General features: G+C 44.0%; 1 protein-coding gene across 1 annotated transcript in view; it reads right to left on the bottom strand.

Moving 5' to 3' along the window:
- KCNU1 (potassium calcium-activated channel subfamily U member 1) overlaps positions 1 to 27066 on the bottom strand; it is a 102336-nt gene that overhangs the window by 54589 nt on the left and 20681 nt on the right. The window contains exons 11-19 of the mRNA XM_056860894.1: positions 26195 to 26300; positions 24775 to 24857; positions 24042 to 24111; positions 22051 to 22207; positions 18243 to 18381; positions 16689 to 16757; positions 15477 to 15563; positions 12101 to 12213; positions 3907 to 3973 (exon numbers count right to left, since the gene is read on the bottom strand). Coding sequence (XP_056716872.1) covers positions 3907 to 3973; positions 12101 to 12213; positions 15477 to 15563; positions 16689 to 16757; positions 18243 to 18381; positions 22051 to 22207; positions 24042 to 24111; positions 24775 to 24857; positions 26195 to 26300 — 891 coding nt within the window. The remainder of the gene's footprint in view (positions 1 to 3906; positions 3974 to 12100; positions 12214 to 15476; positions 15564 to 16688; positions 16758 to 18242; positions 18382 to 22050; positions 22208 to 24041; positions 24112 to 24774; positions 24858 to 26194; positions 26301 to 27066) is intronic.

The raw sequence follows: 27066 nt of genomic DNA, 5'->3' as shown, positions 1-27066 counted from the left end.
TCAGCCTTCAGTTGCTTGTAACTGACTCTGATCAATTTGTTGTAAATACTACCACAATCGATCCAGCCTTTAGATGCTGCCTATAAGTTGTAACCCACCCTAAACAGGAGGGAAGCGTTCATAGTTGCTAGAGTAATTATTTATTTTGTTTAAGAGGAGAGGAGTCTAAGAGAGCAATCCTAAGCAGGTCTACTTAGAATCCTGCTCAGGAATCTGAATTTAATGAGGATTACTCCCTGGAAAATGTTCTTAGAATTGCACAGTAAATGTATTTACCATGCAATTTATCTTAACCCTGATGAAGCTTCCCAAAAAGTCATGTTACTTTGTAGGTTTATAGTACTTTACCATTTCCAGGTTAAGTTAGTAACATATGTGTTTTCTCAGTTTTTCCCCTTAGAAAGAGAGCACACAAGAAATTTGTACCTCTCTCTTTTTTGTGATATTTGTATGCCTGAATTTTTAAAATATTTTTTATTTGACTATAGAGCTTCTAGATCTCAAAAGAGTTTCCAATAGCATATATACCACATGCGGGCACTTGAACAGCAACTGGTAATATCTTGAGCACTCAGTTAGTGTAGGATCCATAACTTACATATTTATATTCTGCCTTCTTCCCAATGGGGACCCAAAGCAGTTTACATCATTCTCCTCCATAAGACACTCCCCACTGTGTTTCCCAGCATATGGGTAATTCTTAGGGATGCCGGCCTCCAGGTGGGACCTGGGGATCCCCTGGAATTACAGCTCATCTCCAGACTACTGAAATCAGTTCCCTTGGAGAAAATGGATACTTTGGAGGGTGGACTCTATGGCATTGTGCCCTACTGAGGTTCCTGTCCTCCCCAGCTGCATTTCTAAATCTCCCAGAGTTTCCCAGCCTGGATCTGGCAACCCTAGTAATTCTACCCGGCTTCTGAGCACAATAGTGGAGCTCCTGCTTATTTATCCTTGTCCTCGCACTAAAGCTATACCTAGAGATGTTGTCCATCAAGACTAATTCACATTGATTGTAGGCAGAAGAAGAGATGGTTTTTATATGCCAACTTTCTCTACCACTTAAGGAAGAATTAAACTGGCTTACAATCACCTTCCCTCCCTTTCCCCACAACAGACACTCTGTGAGGTAGGTGAGGCTTAGAGTGTGTGACTAGCCCAAAGTCACCCAGCTGGCTTCATGTGTAGGAGTGGGGAACAAATCCAGTTCACCAGATCAGCATTCGCCGCTCATGTGGAGGAGCGGGGAATAAAACCCGGTTCTCAGTGGCTCGGTGGTAGAACCTCTGCTTGGCATGCAGAAGGTCCCAGGTTCAATCCCCGGTATCTCCAGTTAAAGGGACTAGGCAAGTAGGTGATGTGAAAGACCACCACCTGAAACCCTGGAGAGCTGCTGCCGGTCTGAGTAGACAATACTGACTTTGATGGACCAAGGGTCTTATTCAGTATAAGGCAGCTTCATGTGTTCATCAGAGTCGACTGCTCTGATGTTACTGGATGTAGTGACACTTCGATTCCAGAGTTTAAATTTCTTATTTGGTTTCCTTACTCTAGAGTTGCCGATCTTCAGGTTGGGCCTGAAGATCTCTCAGAATTATGGTTTATCTCCACACTACAGAGATCGGTCCCTGAAGGAAATGGTTACATTGAAAAGTGGACTGTATGGCATTTTACCCTGCTGCAGTCCCTCCCCTCCCCAGGCTCCACCTCCAAATCTCCAGGAATTTTCTTACCTAATGTTGGCAAGCCTAAATCACATGCAGGAACAGATACCATAGTTTCCCTCCCAACCATATTCATGAAATTCAATAGAAATATTGTCCTTGAAATTGATAGCCAGTGTTAGTAAATGGCATATAATGGAGCAAGAATGGTATAAAATGTAAACAAAACAATTTAAACAGAAAATTTGCCAAAGAAAAGAAGTGGGATAAAAAATGGTCTCCTTGACCAGGCTCACGAATTAAAAGAAGGCTGCAGAAGGCTTTGCTCAGGTAAGCAAAGTTGTCACAGCAGAGCATATCAGGAGAGGCCATTCTACAAATGTGGGTCCCAGGCCATGAAGAATTTGGTAGAAAATAACTAGCACCTTAAAAATAACTAGCACCTTGAATCATACGCTAACTGGAAACCAATGGAACAAGTGCTGAATAGATTAATGGGCATACTTTGCCTAGCTCCTAATAGTAAATGAGCTGTGGCCTTCTACATAAGCTGCGTTGTACTGAATCAGACCATTGGTCCATCAAGGTCAATATTATCTATTCAGACTGGCAGTGGCTCTCCAGGGTCTCAAGCAGAGGTCTTTCACATCACCTACTGCCTGGTCCTTTTAACTTGAGATGTTGGAGATTGAACCTGGGACCTTCTGCATGCCAAGCAGATGCTCTACCACTAAACTACGGCCCCTCCCCAACTGAAACGTCTGCATAACTTCAAGGGCAATAGTCCGGTTTCAAAGTTCCTATGACATGGATCTATGTGGCCAGATTCCTGCTGAGCAAAACCCAACAAGACTTCTGTAAACATAGGTCCTGTCTCACTAACCTATTAGAGTTTTTTGATAGTTCCGATAAGCATGTGGAAAGGAATGAGCCTGTGGACATTGTGTATTAGGATTTCCAAAAGTATTTTGACAAAGTCCCCCACCAGACTGCTAAGCTGGCTGAAAAATAAGAAGCAGAGAGTAGGTATCAATGGTCAGTTCTCCCAATGAAGTGAACAGTGGGGTCCCTCAGAGATCTGTGTTGGGACCATTGCTTTTCAGCCTGTTCATCAGTGACCTGGAGTTGGGGGTGAACAGCGAAGGGGCCAAGTTTGCAGATGACACCAAATTATTTAGGGTGGTTAAAGCAAAATTGGACTGTGAAAAGCTCCAAAAGTATCTCTATACATTGGGAGAATGGGCATTCAAATGGCAAATGAGATTCAATGTGAGCAAGTGTAAAGTGATGCATATTGGGGCAAAAAAATCCCAACTTCACATATACACTGATGGGATCTGTGCTGGCAGCAACAGACCTAGAAAGGGTAGTGGATCACTCAATGAAGATGTCGGCCCAGCGTGCAGCTGCTGTAAAAAAGGCAGATTCCATGCTGGCCATAATTAGACAAAGAATAGAGAATAACATTGCTGATATCATACTACACTTGTACAAATCTATGGTGAGACCACACTTGGAATACTGTGTACAGTTCTGGTCACCACACCTAAAAAAGGATATTACAGAGCTTGAGAAGGTGCAGAAAAGAGCAACCAAAATGATCAGGGGACTAGATCAACTGCCCTATGAGGAGTGGTTGAAACAGGGCTGTTTAGCCAGGAAAGAAGGCAGAAAAGGGGAGACATGATAGAGGTCTATAAAATTATGCATTGTTTGGAGAGAGTGGACAGGGAGAAGCTTTTCTCCCTCTCTCATAATACTAGAATGCAGGGCCATCTACTGAAGCTGGAAGGTGAAAGATTCAAAACTGATAAAAGAAAGTATTTCTTCACACAATGCATAGTTAAATTGTGGAACTCCCTACCCCAGGATGTGGTGATGGCTGCCATCTTGGAAGGCTTTAAGAGGGGAGTGGACATATTCATGGAGGAGAGGAGTATTCATGGCTATTAGTTAAACTGGATACTAGTCATGATGCATACCTATTCTCTCCAGGATCAGAGGAGCATGCCAAATATATCAGGTGCTGTTGAACACAGGCAGGATGCTGCTGCAGTTGTCTTGTTTGTGGGCTTCCTAGAGGCACCTGGTTGGCCACTGTGTGAACAGACTGCTGGACTTGATAGGCCTTGGTCTGATCCAGCATGGCCTTTCTTATGTTCTTGTTTCACTCACAAACAAATTCTACGGGAAACCAGACAAGGGGATGTTTGCATAACAAAGAGAGCTCTGACTGTCTTACCTTTCATTAATATTCAGTGCACTGCGTTGAGTTGGGGCCAGATACTCCTGTATGGCTGTTTCATTTTCTGAAAGAGATAGTTAATAAGGCATTTGTTCATTTCTCTCCTGAGATGGAAAAAGAATACCCAATCAAGAGACCATTTGGTGACTTTTAGTGGCACCTGGAGATAGCTGTCCTGAAGAAGCTACTTTACTAGTATGTCCCTAAGTATATTTCTACTTCCAAGACCTTGGAAATTCAAATGAGTCTGAGTCAGTTCCTGCAACTGACCAGCCACAGTTTCCTATTATTTGGTATTCTCACATTACATTGTTCATGCAAGGAGACTTGCATGCACAAGACCTGGCAACCCTATGCCCACAGGCTCATAAATGCTGGGGACCTCTGGCCTAGTTAAAAGGCTCTCAGACTTCCCTCTATAAAGCCTTTTGAAGATTTCCATAGAGATACTTTCACAATTTCCCCAATCTCGTCAGATTGGGAAGCTAAGGAAGGTTGGCCATGGGTACTTGGATGGGAGACCACCAAGGAAGTCTAGGGTTGCTATTCAAAGGCAGGCACTGGCAACCCACCTCCAGATGTCTCTTGCCTTGAAATCTCTGAGGTTGCTACACATCAGCTGCAACTTGACTAGGGTTGCCAGGTCCCTCGTGGCCACCAGCGGGAGGTTTTTGGGGCGGAGCCTGAGGGCAGAGTTTGGGGAGGGGAGGGACTTCAATGCCATAGAGTCCAATGGCCAAAGTGGCCATTTTCTCCAGGTGAACTGATCTGTATCAGCTGGAGATCAGTTGTAATAGCAGAAGATCTCCAGTTACTACCTGGAGGTTGGCAACCCTAAACTTGAAAGCAAAAAAACAAACTGAAATGGAGTCTTCCATTATTTCACAGGATTTTCCCATGCACTATGCATACATATTATGTCACAGGTTTCACTTGTTTCTGTTTATTCATGTGCACTACTAACATACACACACGTTGATATAAGAATGAAAAAAAGCACTATTACTACAAACATAACATTTCAACACCACAGTCATTGTTCTTCTGAAGATAATCATGGATATTTCAATGTGTGACCAAACCCCACTGGTGTGGGGTGCTGAGCTCTTGCTTGGAATGGGTTTGCCCTTCATTACAGCCCTGTGCAATGCACACAGGAGACAAAGCCACAAAGTTAGCAGTGGGGCTTGCCTGCCATCTGCTGTTCAGAAGAGAGAACAAGATATACAGTTTAGAAAACGAGGAAGCATGGCAAGTAGTAACAGAGGGATGAACAATTCTCCATGCAGCAAAGCGAGTCTATTAATTTAAAAAAATTCAGAGAAATAAGCCTTGCCCCATGAGCCTGTGTGCTGACCCAGCAGTCCAGCATAGGGATGCCAGCCTCCAAGTGGTGGCTGGAGAGCTCCTGCTATTACAACTGATCTCCAGCCGATAGAGATCACTTCTCCTGGAGAACATAGCTGCTTTGGGAGGTAGTCTCCATGGCATTGAAGTCCTTCCTCTCCCCAAACCCTGTCTTCCTCAGGCTCCACCCCTAAAATCTCCAGGTATTTCCCAACCCAAAGCTGGCAACCCTAGTTCAGCATGAGCCATATCACCGATGTGGGAGGACGCAAATAACAGATTTCAAGCCGGCCACTTGGCCCTGGATCTAATGCTTGTACCACATCAGACTCCAAAGAAGGAGTTCATTCACTTTCCTTCCCACTGTCATAGCTGCGGTCAATTCATGCTTACTCAACTTTACCCGTTAAGATAATTTTAGAATTTCCCCTAGCAAAAATTTGAAGTGCAGTGCTTCAGCAAAACAGAAGAGGAATCTCATGGAAAGCAAAAAGGATTTTCTTAAGACTTGTGAAGAGCAATGTGGTATTGGTACAGAGACGTTTTTGAATTTCTTATTCAATCCCTGTTTCAGTTTTGCTTCTTCCACGTCAGAATCAAACCTGTGATTCTTGTTTTTCCCACTATTTTCTGTTTCTTTGTACCAAATTACCCCACTACTATTTGTGTATCGATAAACCAGTGTAATATTCTAAACATATAGGATGTGCCTAAATGGCCTGCCTTATACATGTAAATAATACATAAAAGGTTAAGGTAGTCTCTTTGCAAGCACCTGGTCATTCCTGACCCATGGGGGATGTCACATCCCGACATTTACTAGGCAGACTTTGTTTATGGGGTGGTTTGCCAGTGCCTCCCCCAGTCATCTTCCCTTTACCCCCAGCAAGCTGGGTACTCATTTGACCGACCTCAGAAGGATGGAAGACTGAGTCAAACTTGAGTTGGCCACCTGAAACCAACTTCCAATGGGATCGAACTCAGGTCGTGAGCAGAGCTTGGACTGCAGTACTACAGCTTACCACTCTGCGCCACGGGGCTCCTAAAATAATGCATTTTTAAAATAATTCATTTTTAAATAATGCATAAGTGGTTTATTTAAAAAAAAAACTGTACTACATAGTCCAAAATGCAACCGAATGTGCAGTCAACTCTGAAATGTGGCGGACCAAAAGTATTAATAAATATAACAATAAATAAAGGGAATGTTGCTTGTTCCTATGATTTGGCACATCCTAGGCTAGCCTGATCTCGTCAGATCTCAGAAGCTAAGCAGGGTCAGCCCTGGTTAGTATTTGGATGGGAGACCACCAAGGAATACCAGTGTTGCTGTGCAGAGGAAGGCACTGGCAAACCACCTCTGTTAGTCTCTTGCCATGAAAACCCCCCAAAAGGGGTCGCCATAAGTCAGCTGCGACTTGAAGGCACTTTACACACACACACAGTTTACTTTACCAAATGATGCTGCCCTGTCCAATCAAGGCACATGGAGAGCTTCAGAAGAAACTCGGATTTTCCTTAAACACTTTGGAGGCCCATTGTATCCTTCAGGCACTATTGAGCACTTTATGCTATGTAGAACCTATATTCGCAAGCCAGGCCTCCATATCTTTTAAGTCTCCTTTTTTCATAATCAAAGTCACTTGTCTTCCACCTTATGACACACAGCTGAAGGCTTTCCCCTTCCTGTTGAATGCTTTCCAAAGAGTAGCTGTGTTAGTCTGTTGTAGTAACCAGAGATCCAACAGCACCTTTAAAACTAACCCAGTTTATTCCAGCATAAGCTTCGTGAGTCAGATCTCACTGGATAAATCGCTGGGGGGGGGGGCAAGCCAGCTCTGAGGCCAGAGTCATAGCAAGATAAGGGCCAAGGTTGCCAGGTCTCCCCTTGCCACTGGCTGGGGATGGAGTGGGGTAGGGTTGCCAGATCTAGGCTAGGAAACTCCTGCAGATTGAGAACAGAGCTTGGGGAGGATAAAGATCTCAGTTAGGGTTGCCAGGTCCCTCTTCGCCACTGGCGGGAGGTTTTGGGGAGGAGCCTGAGGAGTGCGGAGTTTGGGGAGGGGAGGGACTTCAATACCATAAAGTCCAATTGCTGGCCATTTTTCTCCAGGTGATCTGATATCTATTGGCTGGAGATCAGTTGAATTAGCAGGAGATCTCCTGCTACTACATGGCAGTTGGCAACCCTACCAATTGCCAAAGCAGCCATTTTCTCCAGGTGAACTGATTTCTGTTGGCTGGAGATCAGTTGTAATAGCAGGAGATCTCCAGCTCCCACCTGGAGGTTGGCAACCCTAATCTCAGTGGGGTCCAATGCCATAGAGTCCACCCTCGAAAGCATCCATTTTCTCCAGAGGAACTGAACTCTGTTGCCTGGACATGAGCTGTAATTCTGGGGGATCCCCAGGTCCCACCGGGAGGCTGGTATCCCCTAGTAGGGCTGTCAATTCGGTTCGGTCCGAACTGAAAATCAACCGAATTTCCCCTGATTCGGTGATTTTCTGTTCGGACGGATCCGAACTCAAAACTAGCGGGCAACCGGGGGGGCCAAATTCAGCGAGTTCGGGAGTTCGCGAATAAATTCGGCCAATTCGGCCCCCCTTCAGGGGAGCCCGCTGAAAGGCGCGGGCTGCCCTTTAAACTGATCTGAGCCTCCCAGCTGGGAGGCGCAGGTCAGTTTAAAGGGCAGCCCGTCCCCCTTCAGCGGGCTCCGCTGGAGAGGCGCGGGCTGCCCTTTAAACTGACCTGCGCCTCCCAGCTGGGAGGCTCAGATCAGTTTAAAGGGCAGCCCGAGCCTCTCCAGCGGAGCCCACTGAAGGGGGGCGGGCTGCCCTTTAAACTCATCTGAGCCTCCCAGCTGGGAGGCGCAGATGAGTTTAAATGACAGCCCGCGCCTCTCCAGCGGAGCCCGCTGAAGGGGGGCGGGCTGCCCTTTAAACTCATCTGAGCCTCCCAGCCTCTCCAGCGGAGCCCGCTGAAGGGGGGCGGGCTGTCATTTAAACTCATCTGTGCCTCCCGGCCGGGAGGCATAGATGAGTTTAAATGACAGCCCGCGCCTCTCCAGCGGAGCCCGTTGAAGGGGGGGCTGTCCTTTAAACTCATCTGAGCCTCCCAGCTGGGAGGCGCAGATGAGTTTAAATGACAGCCCGCGCCTCTCCAGCGGAGCCCGCTGAAGGGGGGCGGGCTGTCATTTAAACTCATCTGTGCCTCCCGGCTGGGAGGCGCAGATGAGTTTAAATGACAGCCCGCGCCTCTCCAGCGGAGCCTGCTGAAGGGGGGCGGGCTGTCATTTAAACTCATCTGAGCCTCCCAGCTGGGAGGCGCAGATGAGTTTAAATGACAGCCCGCGCCTCTCCAGCGGAGCCCGCTGAAGGGGGGCGGGCTGTCATTTAAACTCATCTGTGCCTCCCAGCTGGGAGGCTCAGATCAGTTTAAAGGGCAGCCCGAGCCTCTCCAGCGGAGCCCGCTGAAGGGGGGCGGGCTGCCCTTTAAACTGATCTGCGCCTCCCAGCTGGGAGGCTCAGATCAGTTTAAAGGGCCCCCGCGCGCCTTCAGGGAATCCCTCTGAAGGCGCGCTGGGGCCGAATTTTCCCCCGAACTCCGGATCCCCCCGAATTACCGGGGATCCGAAGCGGGGGAGTTCGGACTTCGGCACGTACCGAACCCACAAGGGTCAAATTCGGCCGAATCCGAACTGTACCGAATTTTTTTTTTTTGACAGCCCTATCCCCTAGTAAGGGAAAACAAAAAGAAAAGAGGGGGAGAGGGGACAAATGGAACTGAACCAAAATGCTGATTCCAAACCGAAGAGGTTGAGCTGGAAAATGCTAAAATTACAAATATATAAATTTTAATAAGGTGCACAATCAAGTTAAAAACATAAGGCCTCTTGCATAGGTAAGACTTTCACATTCAATATATGTAAACATAAACACCTGCGATGTACAGTCTTACATTGACCAAAGTGGGATCCAAAAAGGACCAGACGCGTTTCGGCCTAAGAAGGCCTTCCTCAGTGGTCAGTAGTATAGTTATAATTTAGCACACATCCTGATAATATAATTATATCATGTGTGTGTGTGAAGTGCCGTCAAGTGGCAGCCGACTTATGGTGACCCCTTTTGGGGTTTTCATGGCAAGAGACTAACAGAGGTGGTTTGTTAGTGCCTTCCTCTGCACAGCAACCCTGGTATTCCTTGGTGGTCTCCCATCCAAATACTAACCAGGGCTGACCAATCATATCATAAAGAACAGTAAAAATATGTATAAAAGCCCTTCTACTAAAGTAAAGCTCCCTGTAAGTTTATTTATTTATTATATGCTAGAACGTGGCTTCCATGCCTCACCTTCTGTTGCATGCTGGGCTCTTAAGGATGTGTGTACATCAAGCAGTGTAATACTTGATGTACACACATCCTTAAGAGCCCGGCATGCAACAGAAGGTGAGACATGGAAGCCACGTTCTAGTATATAAGAAATAAATAAACTTACAGGGAGCTTCACTTTACTAGAAGGGCCTTTATACATTTTTTTTTACTGTTCTTTATGATATAATTATATTATCAGGATGTGTACTAAATTATAACTATACTACTGATCACTGAGGAAGGCCTTCTTAGGCCGAAACGCGTCTGGTCCTTTTTGGATCCCACTTTGGTCAATGTAAGACTGTACATCACAGGTGTTTATGTTTATATATATTAAATGTGAAAGTCTTGCCTTTGCTAGAGGCCTTATGTTTTTCACTTGATTGTGCACCTTATTAAAATTTATTTATAAATCGTAATTTTAGCATTTTCCAGCTCAACCTCTTTGGTTTGGAATCCCCTAGTAAGGGCTTGTTGTCTAAGTGACAGGGATCCCAAGGCTACATTGTCAGTGGCAAGATTTGTTTCAGTCCTTATATCCCTCAAACATTAGATATATGCTGCTCAAGATCAATGGATCAAGGAGCTTCTAAGGGATAAAGGAAGGAGGAAGGAAGGAAGGGCCTGTGAGAATACAACTGCTCCACAGAGATGCTTTGATTCCATTTACTAAGTATTCTCCCCCCGCCCAGAAAACATGCTTTTAAACTTGTGAGATGACAGCTTCCATTTAAAGAATGAGAGCCTTGCCCACCAAAGATTCCTCCTGCCTCAGGGTACACTTTTCAAAATTGTTATTGCCCTTGTCAGACTTAATTGCTGGGAAAAATGTGCTTTTTGCTGCTATGATTGTAAGCATGCCAGGGTGCTTTGAGTGATGTAAGGGCTAATTTATACTCATTGATTTAAGGTAAATGAGTCTGAAGTTTAAAAATAACTGTTCTTGTTCAAATTCTGTGTTTCTGATGCAAACAGATACATACAGTGCAATTCGAAGAGCATTTTGCTCGGAGTAAGGCCCATTGGATAGACCTGAGTAGACCTGCTTAGGATTGCTCCCATAGACGCTCACAGTGCAATCCTGAACAGAGTTGCATCCTTCTAAGTCCAGTGAAGTCAATGGACCTTGGACGGTGTATTTCTGCTTAGGACTGCTCTGTTAAATACATGTGCCTAGCGAGAGGATTTGGGAAGTGTTTGTAGGTTATAAGGAAATACCCGCTCCATTTTTGAAGCTTCATTTGATAATAAAGAAACCCTGTCTAGCAAGGAAGAGGCACCGCAACCTCCAGTGGAAAACCTGTGCAAATTTACCATATAACTGCCTTTCTCCCTGACCTGGATAGCCTCAGGCTAGTCTGATCTCATCAGATCTCAGAAGCTAAGCAGGGTCGGCTCTGGTGAGTATTTGGATGGGCAACCTCCAAGGGTCATGATTAGGGTTGCCAACCTCCAGGTGGTGGCTGGAGATCTTCCACTATTACAACTGATCTCCAGGCGACAGAGATCAGTTCCCCTGAAGAAAGTGGCCGCTTTGGCAATTGGACTCTATGGCACTGAAGTCCCTCCCCTCTCCAAATCCTGCCCTCCCCTCCCAAAATCTCCAGGTTTTTCCCAACCTGGAGCTGGCAACCCTAGCTGTGATGCTGAGCCAGACAATGGCAAACCACCTCTGAACATCTCTTGCCCTGAATATCCTAAGGGGACCCCATAAATCAGCTGTGACTTGCCCTTCTTGCCACCAGGCCTGCATGTCCCACCTATGGAAGAAGGCTGGCTACAGCCTGGTATCTGATTGATATGTGTCTAGGCCCCTCTGTAATGCAGTTCTATAATAAAAATTACTACTAGTTGAAAACAAGGGTCTTGGGACTCCAGCCACTAGAGAAGCTTCCAGAATTCCACTCTACGGTTTCAGTCTTCTCACATCGTCAGGCTCTCCTTTTAGCTCATTTAAATGCCTTTCCATCCATGGTCATGTTGGGCAGATATACCGGGATTCCTTTTCCGGACCGTCTCTGCCCATGTAACACGGGCGAAATTGAAACGTTGGACCATTTGATGCTCCGCTGTCCTCGCTGGTCTCAAGACAGAGATGCCCTTATTGCCCCAATCCTCACCAGCTTGAACCTTTTCTACATGCCTGGGTGTTGCCTTTTTTGCTTGGCGACTCAACTAATGGTGCAGCCACATCAAATGTTGCCCGCTTTTTGGCCAGAGTGGCTGCTCTTAAGAAGAAAGAACTCTCAACGCCTACCTTTGGCAACTTTTAGTCAGCTCACTCCACCCCAGTTTATTTTAGGAATTTTACTTATTGGGCTGATGCCTAATTTTTAGCATTGTTAACTTAAGATTGTATTATACTATGTATTATGCTTCCCATCCTCCCTCGTCTTCCCCTCCCTTCCTTTCTTCCTCCCTTGGTCCAAGACTGCGGTCATAGACCTAATAATAAATTATAAAATACAAATTACCACTAGCTGAAAACAAGGGTGCACTTGATCCAGATGTCCCTGAACAACGGCATTTTCTCATATCATCCGGATCACTGATGTCACTGTGGCATGTTTGACAGTAATAACCAGCCCTAGGCAACACAAAGAGATAATAAAGTTAACAATGCAGAGAACAGCCAAGAGAAGACAACGTGGATAGTATTGCACAAAGGTTTATTTGATGAGAGCACAAGATCAGACTTCTGCATTGGATGGCATGGAGGTAAATAACATCACCTGGTAATTTGCTGGAAATCAAAGTAACATAAAAGGGACAACTAAAGGAATGAGTTAAAATGTTGGCAGTCATATATATATATATATATATATATATATATATATATATATATATATATATATATATGTGTGTGTGTGTGTGTGTATATGTGTGTGTATATATAGATAGATATAGATATAGATATAGATATAGATAAATATAGATATAGATAGATATATCTATATCTATATGCCACAGCTTTGCCACAGCTTTTAGATCCTTCTTTCCACTTTTCGGTGTTACTGACCTGCATTATATGTTTTAATAAAACCCCACAAAAAAGCAATCTTTGTTGCAATCATACATACAGTTCTATCACCTTTTTGCAGTCTTTTACAATGCTTCTCTATGGAGGAGGGGACAACCCCTTCCGGACCCCATAAAATTGGACCCCCTGACTCAATTTTCACCAACTTTTAGGGTTCATGCAAGGAGAGTTCCTTGAAGCTACCCTAAAAATTTGGGAACTCTACCTCCAAAAATGACTCCCCCCGAGCTCATTAAATAAAATTCCATGGGGAAAAACTTGGGGGAAGCCGAAGCCGAAAAAAGCCGAATACCAATTCGGCAGATTTGGAGATTGGCTATCCGTCTTTGGCTTTATTCCCAGGTTTTGGTATTTGGTAAAACCGGAACCCGAATATTGCCAAAATGGCTAATTTCAGGTTTATTTTCAGTTTGGGTTTATCGATAAGCACAACCCTAATTAGGTCATAGAGGTGTTCAGTCCAGGAATTCCCTCAAATCGTAGATAATTGATCTTATTAAAGAATACATTTTTTTCTCTTACTGCTGGATGCAAGAGAAAAAGTGAAAGTTTCAGACTAGGATCTGGGAAACCCAGGTTTGAATCCCCATGCTGCCATGAAAGCTTGGGCCAGTCATACACTCCTCACCTAACCTACCTTACAGAGTTGTTATGAGAATAAAAGGAAGGAGAGGAGAACGGTGTGACCTGCTTTGGGTCCCCACTGGGAGAGAAGGGTGGGATATAAAGAAAGTAAATAAATGAATAATAAAATAAATAATAGCAGGGGGCGGAGTTAACTTCATGGACAATTCTCAGATCCATCCCCATCACTGATCTGTTTGACTCATCCAGTTGTGCTGCTGGGCTCTCTTTCTCTCTCCCTCTTTTACCAATTACACAGCACATTAGTTTGCCTTCATTCCTCCTTTGCTGAATCCTAGGGTTGACAGCTCTGGGCTGGGAAATGTGTGTGTCTGTTAAGTGCTGTCAAGTCGTTTCTGACTCATGGCAACCCTATGAATCAATGTCCTCCAAAGTGTCCTATCCTTAACAGCCTTGCTCATGACTTGCAAAGTGTGGACTGTGGCTTCCTTTATAGAGTCAATCCATCTCTTCTTGGGTCTTCCTCTTTTCCTGCTGCCTTCAACTTTTCCTAGCATGATTGTCTTTTCCAGTGACTCTTGTCTTCTCACAATATGTCCAAAGTACGACAGCCTCAGTTTAGTCATTTTAGCTTCTAGGGTCAGTTCAGGCTTGATTTGATCTAAAACCCACTGATTTGTTTTTTTGGCAGTCCAGGGGATCCGTAACACTCTCCTCCAACACCACATTTCAAAAGAATCTACTTTCTTCCTATCAGCTTTCTTCATTGTCCAGCTCTCACACCCATACATAGTAATAGGGAATATGATGGTATGAATTAACCTGATCTTGGTTGCCACTGACACATCCTTACACTTAAGAATCTTTTCTAGATCCTTCATGGCTGCCCTTCCCAGTCTCAATCTCCTTCTGATTTCTTGGCTGCAGTCTCCCTTTTGGTTGATGACGGAACCAAGAAATAGAAAGTCTTCAACCATTTCAATTTCCTCATTGTCAACCTTAAAGTTTTGTGATTCTCCTGTAGTCATTACTTTTGTCTTCCTGATGTTCAGCTGCAATCCTGCTTTGGCACTTTCTCTTTTAACTTTCAGCAGTAGTCGTTTCAAGTCTTCACTATTTTCTGCCAGTAATGTAGTATCATCGGCATATCTCAAAATGTTAATGTTTCTCTTGCCAATTTTCACTCCACCTTGCTCTAAATCTAATCCAGCTTTCCTAATGATATGTTCTGCATACAGAATGAAGAGGTAGGGAGATAAAATACATCCTTGTCTAACACCTTTGCCAATTGAAACCATTCTGTTTCTCCATATTCTGTCCTAACCGTGGCCTCTTATCCAGAATACAGGTTGTGCATCAAAACGATCAGATGTTGTGGCACACCCATTTCCTTTAAAAACCAGCCAAAGTGTTTCATGATCCACACAGTCAAAAGCTTTGCTGTAATCTATGAAACACAAACGAATTTTCTTCTGAAATTCTCCTGTCTGCTCCACTAACCAACATAAGTTTGAAATATGATCTCTAATGCCTCTTCCTCTTCTGAATCCAGCTTGAACACCAGGCATTTCTCGTTCCACATATGGTAAAAGTCTTTGTTGGGAAATACATGGAGATTTTTGGGGCGGAGCCTGAGGAGGGAGGGGAGGGACTTCAATGCCATAGAGGCCAATTGCCAAAGCGGCCATTTTCTCCAGGTGAACTGATCTCTATTGGCTGGAGATAAGTTGTAATAGCGGGAGATCTCCAGCTACTCTACCTAGAGCTTGGCAACTCTACTGCTTGCAGTGCTGCCTGCCAGCATATGCAAACAAAGTATTTGCTCCTGAGCCTAATACACAGTCCCGATAAGAACATCAAACAGGAGCCACTGTGCTGTATCCTTTCAAAGCAAAGCTTGCTCTTCTCCCAGACCAGTGAATGATGTAAACAAGTACAAGACAGTTCAATCAGCACAGTCCTCTTAGGTGGCCCAATTGTTGTGTAACTCTGCTGACTGGAACATGTCCTGGAGGTGAGCATTCCTACTAACTGAACTTCCTCCATACCCACTGGTAGTTATGTGAAAGATCCTCTCCTAAACTTTCAAAGGAAACTCACGATTTTGAATACACCCACGAAAACACTTGCTCTTCTTAAAAGGCACCCAAATTCAACCCAAAGGTTAATGATTCAATATTTCAATGCAATGCCACAGCTTTAATGCAAGTAATTAAGGCAGGTACCTTTTGACTTCGATTGCAGATCTGGCAATGAAAAAGCCCATGGTGTTGTACTGGATTCTAACAGTCGAAGGTGGATTGATCAGGATGCTGTGGGCAAACATGAAAACAAAAATTAGTGCCACTTTAGCATCATTTTTTAACCCATACCACTGGTTTTTATTTACCAATGTTGGATGATGACAACACCTTGTAAGATCTTGTAAGAAGAAGTAAGATTGTTTTTTTTTTTTAATGATTGATGAGTGGGAGAAAATGAGAAAGGTGATTTTATGTGCTTGCTAATCCCTTGGCCATCCTGACCTAGCTGGCCCAGGCTAGCCTGATCTTGTCACATCTCTGGAAGCTAAGCAGGGTCAGCCCTGGTTAGTATCCGGATGGGAGATCACCAAGGAATTCCAGGGTTGCTATGCAGAGGAAGGCAATGGCAAACTACCTCTCTTTTCTTGAAAACCCTTGATAGCACTTTACACACACACAATCCCTTGGCCAGACTACAGTGGCTCTGCCATCAAAAGAAAAACAGCTTGGGGGAGGAATGGTTTGGAGTGAAGCAGCAGCTGGGGGCATGAGGTTTAATCCTTTCACCCCATTTGTTTGTTTGTTCATTTGTTCATTCATTCATTCATTCATTCATTGTTATATCCTGCCCTCGCTCCCCAGCCAAGGCCAGGCTCAGGGCAACTCACAATTTTCCATACAATAATTATAAATACAATAAAACATCATGAAAACACTACTTTACATTAAAAAACCCGAATAGTTTCCAGCCCCTTTAACATCCAATGGTTATAATAAAATCTACAAGTTAACGCACACTCATTATAGAAGATTGAGCTGCAGCAAGGCATATGGGCAGCCAGAGCCCCCACATAGTAGTTGGTAATAATCCAAGCAGAGGGTGGGGGGAAAGATAGGGAGGCCATGCCAATGCAGATGGAAAACCAAGGCTGTCCTAACCATAGGCCTGGTGGAACAGTTCCATTTTGCAAGTCCTGTAGAAAGCTCTAAGGATCCATGCGTTTTTTCCTTCAATACTACCTTCATACCCACCCCAGCCCACCCAGGTGGCATCATCCTCATGACAAATGAGTCGCTAGTAGTCCCAGCACGGCAGTTCAAGTTGCACATAGGTAGTTTTGATTTTGGGAGGGGGGAGGAGTAAGTAGCTACTTCTAAGATGAACCTCATAAAAAAAAGCGTTCCATTGTTTACCTGTTGGCATAAAGACCCTGTCTGAACTGGATGGCAAGCAGTATGAGATCCAGTTTCACAAAGCATATTCTAGGAAAAGAGATTAGCTGATGTTAAAAACATGGCTATGTATAAATAGGCAAGGAGGGAAACCTGGGATGTTCAGGACATGGTTAGAGTTACTGCCTTTTGAAACACACTAGAGCAAGTGTGGTGTAGTGGTTAAGAGCAGTGGGCTCTAATATGAAGAACTGGGTCGATCACAGTTCTTTCAAAACTCTCTGAGCCCATGCAGAGGGAGGCAATGGAAAACCACCTCCAAATGTCTCTTGCCTTGAAAACCCTATGGGGTCACCATAACTGACCATAGTTAGCGGAGTGGCCCACTTTTGGGTGATCACACAAACCATCATTAATTTAACTTAACCTTGATTTTGGTGATTTCTGAACCAAGCCATAGACACTAACAGCGCATTCCTGAAAGGAATGCCTGCACCGGGCTTAGGAGGCAACCCAGCGGCGTTGCCTCCTAAGGAGGTTTCGGCACTGCCAAAACCTCTGCCTGGCGCAAAAACCCCGTGCAACCCTCATCTCTGCAAAAAAAGGGAGTGTTCCTGAGCCATTTCGGCTCAGGAGGCCGACTAACATCGACCCTGCCCCCCAGCTGGTGCCGGAAAGCCCCCAGGAACACCTCCCGGGGTACCAGAACACCTCTTGGCTTGCCACTACAGCCTGTGCCAATGGCTGGATGCCGGCGGGAAGCTGCGGTGGTGTCTGGGCCCAGTGTTGCCGCGGCGGCAGCCAGGGACCAGCGTCCAGGCCTGCACGCTGGTGCTGGGACCACTCAAGCCGGCGTGCGCCTTCCGGGCACCGGTGGTATGGGCCCCTGCGCCGGCAGAGGCCTTCGTCAGCCTCCTAAGGGCTTTGGGTCGGCCCACCAGCACATTTCAGGAATGCGCTGTAAACAGTCTTGGTTCATTGGTTCCAAATAGGGTTGCAAACTCTGAGTTGGGAAATTCTTGGAAATTTGAGGTTGGAGCCTGGGGTGGGTAGGGTTTATGAAGGGGAGGATTCTCAGTGGGCTTTAAAGTCTACTTTCCAGAACCAGCATTTTCTCCAGGGGTACTGATCACTATTGTCTGAAGATCAGGTATAATTCTAGATCTCCAGGTCTCATCTGGAGGTTGCCATCCCTAGTTCTAGAAGTTTATGTTAGTCACGAGGAAGCACTATTTTTTTTACTCCTTTTTTTTTGAAGGTCTGTCTTTAAATGAAATTGCCTTATACTGAATCATACCATTGAATGATCAAAGTCAGCATTGTCTAGCAGCAGCTCTCCAGGGTTTCAGGAAGAGGTCTATCACATCACCTACTACCTGGTCCTTTTGAATGTGGTAAGGCTAGATGATTAGGGCTGTGTGTGGAATACTTTGTATCACAGTTATAATGTCTGACTTATCAACTAGTCCACAGTTTGAAAAGCCAGGCAACCTTATCTGGCTAATGGTTACATAACAAACTGAAGAAAGGAAGAGAATGTCAGGCAATGAAAGCTGAGGAAAAACCACCACCTACCGGCAAACTTCTTGGAAGGTCATGTCAACAAAATTATAGGAAAGGCAGCCAGTCAGCACATTATAGTCCATGCCTTGTATCCCATGCCAGTGTCCAAGCAAAATGTTTTTGCTCTGCAATAAACATTTATGAGAAAAGTCTTATTTGGGGACTAGTGCTGGCATTTCTGATGGACATCCAGAGCAATCCCAGGCTGAGTTTATTCCAGTCACAGCTTATTGATTTCAGTGGGCTGAGAGAGGCTGAACTCTCTCACATGTTTGGAGGGCATATAAGGGCCAAAATAGACATGGTACTGACAGATCTGTATTAAGAAAAAGGAATGGGCATGCTTCTTCCATTCCATTCTATGATGGATCTCGGCCAATTTGTCAACCTTCAATGTGACTGTTGGACTTCCCTTGTCAAGGACCAAGGACACTATCACTCTCAAGCTATTATATTTTTGTTCTTAGCTGACACTAGGAAGCATTTCCTTTTTGACTGTGTTCTCCACTGAGAGTTAAGGCTATGAGTATCTGGTGATTATTGGCGGGGTGTGTGTGTGTGGAAATCAAGATAAACCTTGTCGAAGGCTTTCACGGTCAGAGTTCATTGGTTCTTGTAGGTTATCCGGGCTGTGTAACCGTGGTCTTGGAATTTTCTTTCCTGACGTTTCGCCAGCAACTGTGGCAGGCATCTTCAGAGTAGTAACACTGAAGGACAGTGTCTCTCAGTGTCAAGGGTGTAGGAAGAGTAATATATAGTTAGAAAGGGGTTGGGTTTGAGCTGAGTATTGTCCTGCAAAAGTATTGTCCTGTAAGTATCAAGATAATGTGCTAATGAGGGTATGGTATGTTAATATGGAACCATTGTATCCTGAAGTGATCTGTTAATGTGTGTAATCCAAAGCTAATCTGTATGGCTATTGTTGAATGTTGTCTTTGTCTGGAGGTTTTTCAGGGCAGGAAGCCAAGCCTTATTCATTCTTAAACTCTCCTCTTTTCTGTTAAAGTTGTGCTGATGTTTATGAATTTCAATGGCTTCTCTGTGCAATCTGACAAAATGGCACAGAGAAGCCATTGAAATTCATAAACATCAGCACAACTTTAACAGAAAAGAGGAGAGTTTAAGAATGAATAAGGCTTGGCTTCCTGCCCTGAAAAACCTCCAGACAAAGACAACATTCAACAATAGCCATACAGATTAGCTTTGGATTACACACATTAACAGATCACTTCAGGATACAATGGTTCCATATTAACATACCATACCCTCATTAGCACATTATCTTGATACTTACAGGACAATACTTTTGCAGGACAATACTCAGCTCAAACCCAACCCCTTTCTGACTATGTATTACTCTTCCTACACCCTTGACACTGAGAGACACTGTCCTTCAGTGTTACTACTCTGAAGATGCCTGCCACAGTTGCTGGCGAAACGTCAGGAAAGAAAATTCCAAGACCACGGTTACACAGCCCGGATAACCTACAAGAACCAAGATAAACCTCTTCAGTGAAGACTGTATATGAGATGGAATCAGAAGGGGAAAGGGCGAGAGAGAAAAAAGTGGACTATTAGAATAAATATTTTCTTTTATGCACGGGGGTTTCACCAGGGGTTCAAGGCTCTCTTGACTCATACTTTTCTGTTCTGAATCCTAAAAATGCCTTGCATGTTGTTGTTTGCCCTGGAGAAAGTCCTGGGGTTTCCAGAGTACTGCAGAATCACCAGCAAAAATCCGGAAGCATCTGAGTCCCTGCTCCTTGAAAACACTGCTTTGTAATTGGCTGTAGTGCTTACTGTGAGAACCCCTGCCCCCAGCTCTCCTCTCCTGTGCTTTGGCTTATGCATGGAAATGGGAAAGATTTGACCTCAGGAGAGATCGAAGAATCACGTTACTACAGGATCGGACAGACCTGGACATTGCATGAGGTCATATCTAAAGGATGGAAAACTCATGCATAACTCCAATGAAAAACCAAGTCAGACAAACGGAGAAAATAGGTCAAAGTGCCCATGCATAAAGACCATGGACTACTGAAGTAAAGGAACAGACAAGGAAAGGAAAGGCAACTTTCCCTGATGTAAATATATTTACATTATAGAATATAAAGAATAAGCTTTTTATAAATATACATTTGATTAGATAAATATTTACAAACTTGTCTTTCTTGAACCCCATTGGACCCAACATTTAATTGAGAGTACTTTAGTTCCTTTCCAGTTTTGGATTCTCTCTCTTAACTCAGAGAATTTCTAAAATTAATTTTGCAACCACAACATGTGCAGTTTGCTGGAGCTTTTATTCATTTGCATCTTTCCTCCCAGCTGTGATATTGATGCACACATGTGCACTTATTTAAAAAAAAGAGCCCTTGATAAATCATACATATGCATTACATGAGGATTATTTTTGTAGAATATGTTACTGATGTGCAGATTTATTTATTGAGATGCATACATTTATACTATGTCATAGCCAATGCTCTCAAGGTAGCATACAGACAAAACACACATTAAAATGCAATAATTATCTAAAACAATAGAATCGTGCTTTATCTTTAAGGGGCATTTCTGAGCTACATGTTGCTTGTTAACAAAAGGGGGGTTAAGAGGCAGCCAGAAGGCAGACTTTGATGGGCTTGTGGACAATTTTAATTTTTGTTCCTCTAATATATAATTGCCCTGACCTGGATAGACCAGGCTAGCCTGATCTTGAAAGCTAAGCAGAGTAATCCCTGGCCAGTATATGGATGGGAGACCACCCCAAAATACCAGGGTTGCTATGCAGAGGAAGGCACTGGCAAACCACCTCTGTTAGTTTCTTACCTTGAAAACTCTAGTGGGTTGTCATAAGTCAGCTGTGACTTGAGATTAATATATATAATTATATACACCATAAAGACTGTGCCTCTTAACTCATTCATAAAATCAAAACTGGAGGCTTGTGCAGTCTCAGAGTGCCTTGGAGAACAGGGAGAGGGATTAACCCATCAAGCTCCTTTTGATTTTGCAACTAAAAACCCATCTCCTACTCTGATCTTAGCGTTTTAAAGAAGTTGTGAGTGGTGTTGCACAGTGGTTAGAGTATGGGACTAGGATCTGGAAGACCCATGGTTTGACTCCCCATTCTGTCATGGAAGCTTGCCGGGTGACCTTGGGCAATCAGTCTCAGTCTAACCTTTTCCAAAAGGTTGTTGTTGTGTGAGGATAAAATGGAGGTTGGATGTTTGAAGGGGTACGCCATAGGAATCTAAATACGTATGGATGAAGCAAGATACATGATATTCATCTAGTAGGTTAGAGCCCTCACTTGCCCTTTTGCTGTTGAGAATAACCATGTATTAGATATGAATATGAGAGATTATTTATTTATTAAATTTCTAACCTGCCCTCCCCAGCTAAGGTCAGGCTGAGGGTGGGTAATAACTGTAACAACTACATTGCATGCATGCACACACATACACACACAATTAACATTAAGCAATAAGATAGATGTATTATAAAATCTTAAAAACCCATAGATGACGCATAATCCGGCAGGCCAACCCCTCTGGCACAATTGCACTAAGTATCAAAAAAGTGGGGGAAAGAAAGGTAAGGAGGCCAGCATAGGCAAAACCTGTGTCTGTCCTCAAGATGTGAGCTTGAAAGCTCTACAAGTTTAACTTTGCAAACCTCCTTTGATTTATCTCCCCGTCCAGATTAGCAGTGACAGCAACTGAGAAAAGAAGCACAAAGCACTGAGTAGATTGGACTCGAACATGGACTGAACACCTGTGTCCTTCCCGTGTGGCAGCAATTTGCAAGTCCCCAAGACCTACCCTTGTGTTCTCCCGAACAAAAAGTCTGGTCAACAGGGTGGTCAAACCCGGCACTAAGCAACTTTGTGCTATTAATCCAAGCTTCAGTTCCGCAAAGCAAATGATGCTATCTCCTTTCTTCCAGTCCCAGTTGGGGAGTTTAGGCAGGTAAACCTGTCGGGAGAAAACAAGAAAAAGAATGATAACTGCACATTAGAGAGTAAAAGATTTGACAAAAAATAGTTTGGTTTTGGGAGAAGAAGACCTGCATCATAAAATTCTGAAGGATTTGTGTAAAACATTTAAACTAAATTTTAAAATAGCTTGAAATGGTGCTTTGGATCTGAAGCCTTGCTTCCATTTCCATCGCTTACAGAAGGGATCGTATAGTGTGCAGCACTACACCAGCACGGTGCAGTGGTTAAGAGCAGTGGTTTGGAGCAGTGGACTCTAATCTGGAGAACTGGGTTTGATTCCCCACTCCTCTACATGAGCGGCGGACTCTAATATGGTGAACTGGGTTGGTTTCCCCACTCCTACACATGAAGCCAGCTGGGTGACGTTGGGCTAGTCACAGCTCTCTCCATCCCACCTACCTCACAGAGTGTCTGTTGGGGGGCAAGGAAGGGAAGGTGATTGTAAGCCGGTTTGATTCTTCCTTAAGTGGTAAGAAAAAGTCAGCATATAAAAACCAACTCTTTCTTTCTTTCTTTCTTTCTTTCTTTCTTTCTTTCTTTCTTTCTTTCTTTCTTTCTTTCTTTCTTTCTTTCTTTCTTTCTTTCTTTCTTTCTTTCTCCTGGTGCTAGATGCTTTTCAGCTTATTAACATTCTGATCTTCCATAAATGAAAGCTCCTTTGGGTTGCTAAGTCTTGCTTGGGAAATTCCTGGAGATTTGGGGAAGGAGCCTGAAGAAGGCAGGGAAGGAGCTAAGCAGGGATGTGATGTCATGGAATCCACCCTTGGAAGCTACCATTTTCTCCAGACGAACTGATCTATGCAGTCTGGGGATCAGTTGTAATTTCAGGAGATCTCCAGCCCTCACCTAGAGGCTGGCAACCTTAAGGCATCAGGATAACATATTGGCCATTGGAGGACTGCTTCCACACCAGAAAAATGTGTCATGTAGGTGAAACCAAAGCTTACAATCCAAGCCTGTGTCAGATCGAGCTGATCCAGTTGGATAATGGCAGTGCTTTCTTCTGAGCAAAGAGCTTTCCGCTAATACAAGTGGCTCTTTCACCAATGGAAGAGTGTCTGCCATGAGCAGAAGTATTCTTGCATGTGAGTCTCACCACTATTTATTAATTTATTTTATTTAAAACATTATCAGGATCCATCTCTGAGTGTCTAAAGGCATTGAAGGCAATGTAACAACTGTAAAGTTTGAGGATTTATTGATTTATATTTTCAGAGGGTAGCCATGTTGGGCTGAGTAGAACAGCTAGATTTGAGTCCAGTAAAATCTTAACAACCAATGAGATTTTCAAGGTATAAGAGTTTGAAAACTGAAGCTCGGACAAAGGGATCTTTGACTCAAAAGTTTATTTTCTGAAAATCTTGTTGGTTTCTCAGGTGCTACTGGACTTGAATCTAGTTGATTTATATTGAAAACCTTCTCAAGCCTGCATAGCACCCACAGTAGTTCAAAGCACATCATTTAAGACAGAGTTTATCAGTGCAATCCTAAGGGCACTTTCACACATGCCAAGTAATGCACTTTCAATCCACTTTAAATGTACTTTGCAGCTGGATTTTACTCTGGGAAACAGCAAAACTCACTTGCAAATGATCCTTAGCTTGCATTGAAAGTGGACTGAAACTGCATTATTCAATATAAGTGAAAGTGCCCAGAGTTACACACACGTCTAAGCCCATAAGACAATGTACAGTGTAAAAAAAACCCAAATAGGACATAAGAGTTCAGTTTAATCTCCAGCTCCAGTGTAATTTCTGCAGTAAAAGGATCTGATCAGTGGACAGACAAGATAATGCATAATGCAATACAACCTTGTTTGAAGACTGGATGATCTGTATTATAACTCTGACATTGGAATATCGATTCTTGATGGACAACACCCTGCATAAAAAAAAAAAGCTGTTTATCAGTGGGCCAGAAAATTGCACATCATTTATCATTACTTATCCAACGGTAAACAATGAAAATATCTGTGTTAAATAATGTCACAGCTGCTATTAGCTAAGTTAACAAAAAGCATAACAATCCAAATATTTTCATTCCTCTTCAGCCTGGTCCAAATGAAGGAATTATTGAGTTCTTTTCCCCCCATTTGTGTGTTTTGGCTGAGACCCGTTTTGATGGCAGGGCATTGTCAGTAAAATGGCCAAGACAGACATCGCATCAAATTCCACTTGGTTGGGTTTCAGGTACTCCAGCATGGTGTAGTGGTTAAGAGCGGTGGTTTGGAGCAGGTTTGATTCCCCACTCCTCCACGAGAGCGGCGGACGCTAATCTGGTGAACTGGGTTGGTTTCCCCACTCCTACACATGAAGCCAGCTGGATGACCTAGGGCCAATCACAGCTCTCTTCAAGCTCTCTCAGCCCCACCTACCTCACAGGGTGTCTGTTGTGGGGAGGGGAAGGAAAGGCGACTGTAAACTGGTTTAATTCTTTCTTAAGTGGTAGAGAAAGTTGGCATATAAAACCAACTCTTCTTCTTCTTCCTCTTGAATGAAAAGACAAATTTCAGGGTGGAGGACCACCTCTTCACTCCTGTCTTACCTCATGATGTTGTTAGTGTCCTCAATGTAGGGTGTGGCAGAACATGTGTCAGCTAAGATGAGACATGCGTCAGCTTCATGTATCTGTTTCCCAAGGGGGGGGGGAGGAACAGAAAAAAAAGTAAGCTAGCAGCCCAGTTCTACCTATGTCCAGTCAAAACTAAGCATAACTTCTCCCCAATAAATGTACATAGGATTACAGATTCAGCATTCATAGGGTTGCCAGGTCCCTCTTCATCCCTGGCAGGAGGTTTTTGGGGCAGAGCCTGAAGAGGGCTGGGTTTAGGGAGGGGACTTCAATGCCATAGAGTCCAGTTGCCAAAGCAGCCATTTTCTCCAGGGGAACTGATCTCTGTTGGCTGGAGATCAGTTGTAATAGCAGATCTCCAGCTAATGCCTGGAGGTTGGCAACCCTAAGTTAGTCAACACTCTTAATTAGTTATCTAACATCCTTGTTCAATGGAATTTGAAATCTTCATTATGTTTCCCTGCACAACAGTCCTGTACTAGAAAGCAACTATCATTACACTTTTCTAGACAGAGAACCAATGGCAGAAGGGGAATGTGAATGCACTTCTTGGATGCAAGTTATTTGTACTATGAACTGAAACATAGGGCACTTTCACACATGCTGAATAATGCACTTTCGATCCACTTTCAATGCACTTGCAGCTGGATTTTACTGTGCGAAGCGACAAAATCCACTTGCAAATGATCATTAAAGTGCACTGAAAGTGGATTGAAAGTGCATTATTCAGGATGTGTGAAAGCGTCCATACTGTCTTTCATAACCCTTCAGCTGAGGAACAAAAGCAATTCATGGTATAAGGGGGGCATCCAACATGATTATATCTTTATATTGAGGGTCACCGCTCAAGCTTTCTTGCCATTGTCTGGATGTCTGTCTATTTCTATAAGCTCAGTCTCCAGGGCAATGTAACTTGAAGAGGACTCAGGATATGAACATACGAAGCTGTCTTCTACTGAATCAGACTATTGGTCTATTAAGGTCAGTACTCTGACTGGCAGCAGCTCTCCAGGGTTCCAAGTAGAGGTCTTTCACATCAGCTACCATATGCTTCTTTTAACTAGGAATGTCAAGGATTGAACCTGGGACCTTCTGCATGCCAAGCAGATGCTCTGCCACTAAGCCACAGCCCTTTCCTTGGGCTTGCACTGAACCATCTTGCCTAGACTGGCAGTGGCTCTCCAGAGCCCCAGTCATCTTCAACCCTGCTGTCTGTGATCCTTTTAATAGCAGATGCATTTATAGCTAATTATTCCCTGCCATTGTGGGCTCTCCCCATTTTATAAAGAAAAAAAAAACATCTCATTATGGATAAAGAATACATTGTTCTTTTTGTTCCATGGAAGTAAATTCATGGTTTGAGGATTTCCCTGTAACGAAAGGGAAGCCTTACCCGAATTCTCCGCAGATCTTCATTCTTCATTACTGAGCCTTGGAAGAAAGAGGCATAGGCAGAATAGCATCTGAATACAGTTTCCAGTTCCAGGTCGGGGGCCTGCCTACATAGGAAAGATGTTTGGAGACAGATTGGATGGAATCACGCCAGCCTCCCGATGCTCTCCCTTTTTTTTGTATCATAACCAGCCTGATGAAGTGCTTTGATGAGCCTGAAAGCTTGTTCACTTCTCTGCAACTTTTCCATTGGTCCTAATAATGGCATTGTGCTACTAGCTTTGTCCTGACGTTTAAAGCTCTTGCAGTTCCGCACACATACTACAGAGCAGGATCATGACTACCAGCTCTATCCCCAAAACTCCATGCATCTAGATGAATGTCTACAGGGAACTTTGCATGCATACATGTGAACGCACATGGGCTTTGCATGCACAGAAAAAAGTAGGTTCCCAGTTACCCACATAAAAACAAATGTGCACACACTTGTACACTTGTATCTGTACATTTGTATCTGCACACTTGTATCTGTACACACAGATATCTGGGGATGGAGCCACCAGGCTCAATCCAGTGTACCTCTGCACATGTGGAGTGTATGCGCTTTGAACGACTTAATAGGGCTGCTGTTGCACTCTGGCAGAGAATGTGAAATGCAAATATGTGCTGCATTTGGACAAGAGTTCAAGACCATTCCTATTAATCTCCCCAATGTCCTCTGATAGACATGTGCAGTAACAGTTTGGCTTACTTCTTACTCTTGGGGGGGAATGCCTGAAGATTTTTGGGGTGGAGCCTGAGGAGGGTGAAGTTTAAAGAGGGATGGGACTTCAGTGGGGTAGAATGCCATAGAGCCCACCTTCCAAAGTGGCC

The sequence above is a fragment of the Euleptes europaea genome, chromosome 14 (genome assembly GCF_029931775.1).
Source record: "Euleptes europaea isolate rEulEur1 chromosome 14, rEulEur1.hap1, whole genome shotgun sequence".
NCBI lineage: Eukaryota > Metazoa > Chordata > Lepidosauria > Squamata > Sphaerodactylidae > Euleptes > Euleptes europaea.
The sequence above is the reverse complement of the archived record's forward strand: the minus strand, read 5'-3'. Positions and strand labels throughout refer to the sequence as shown.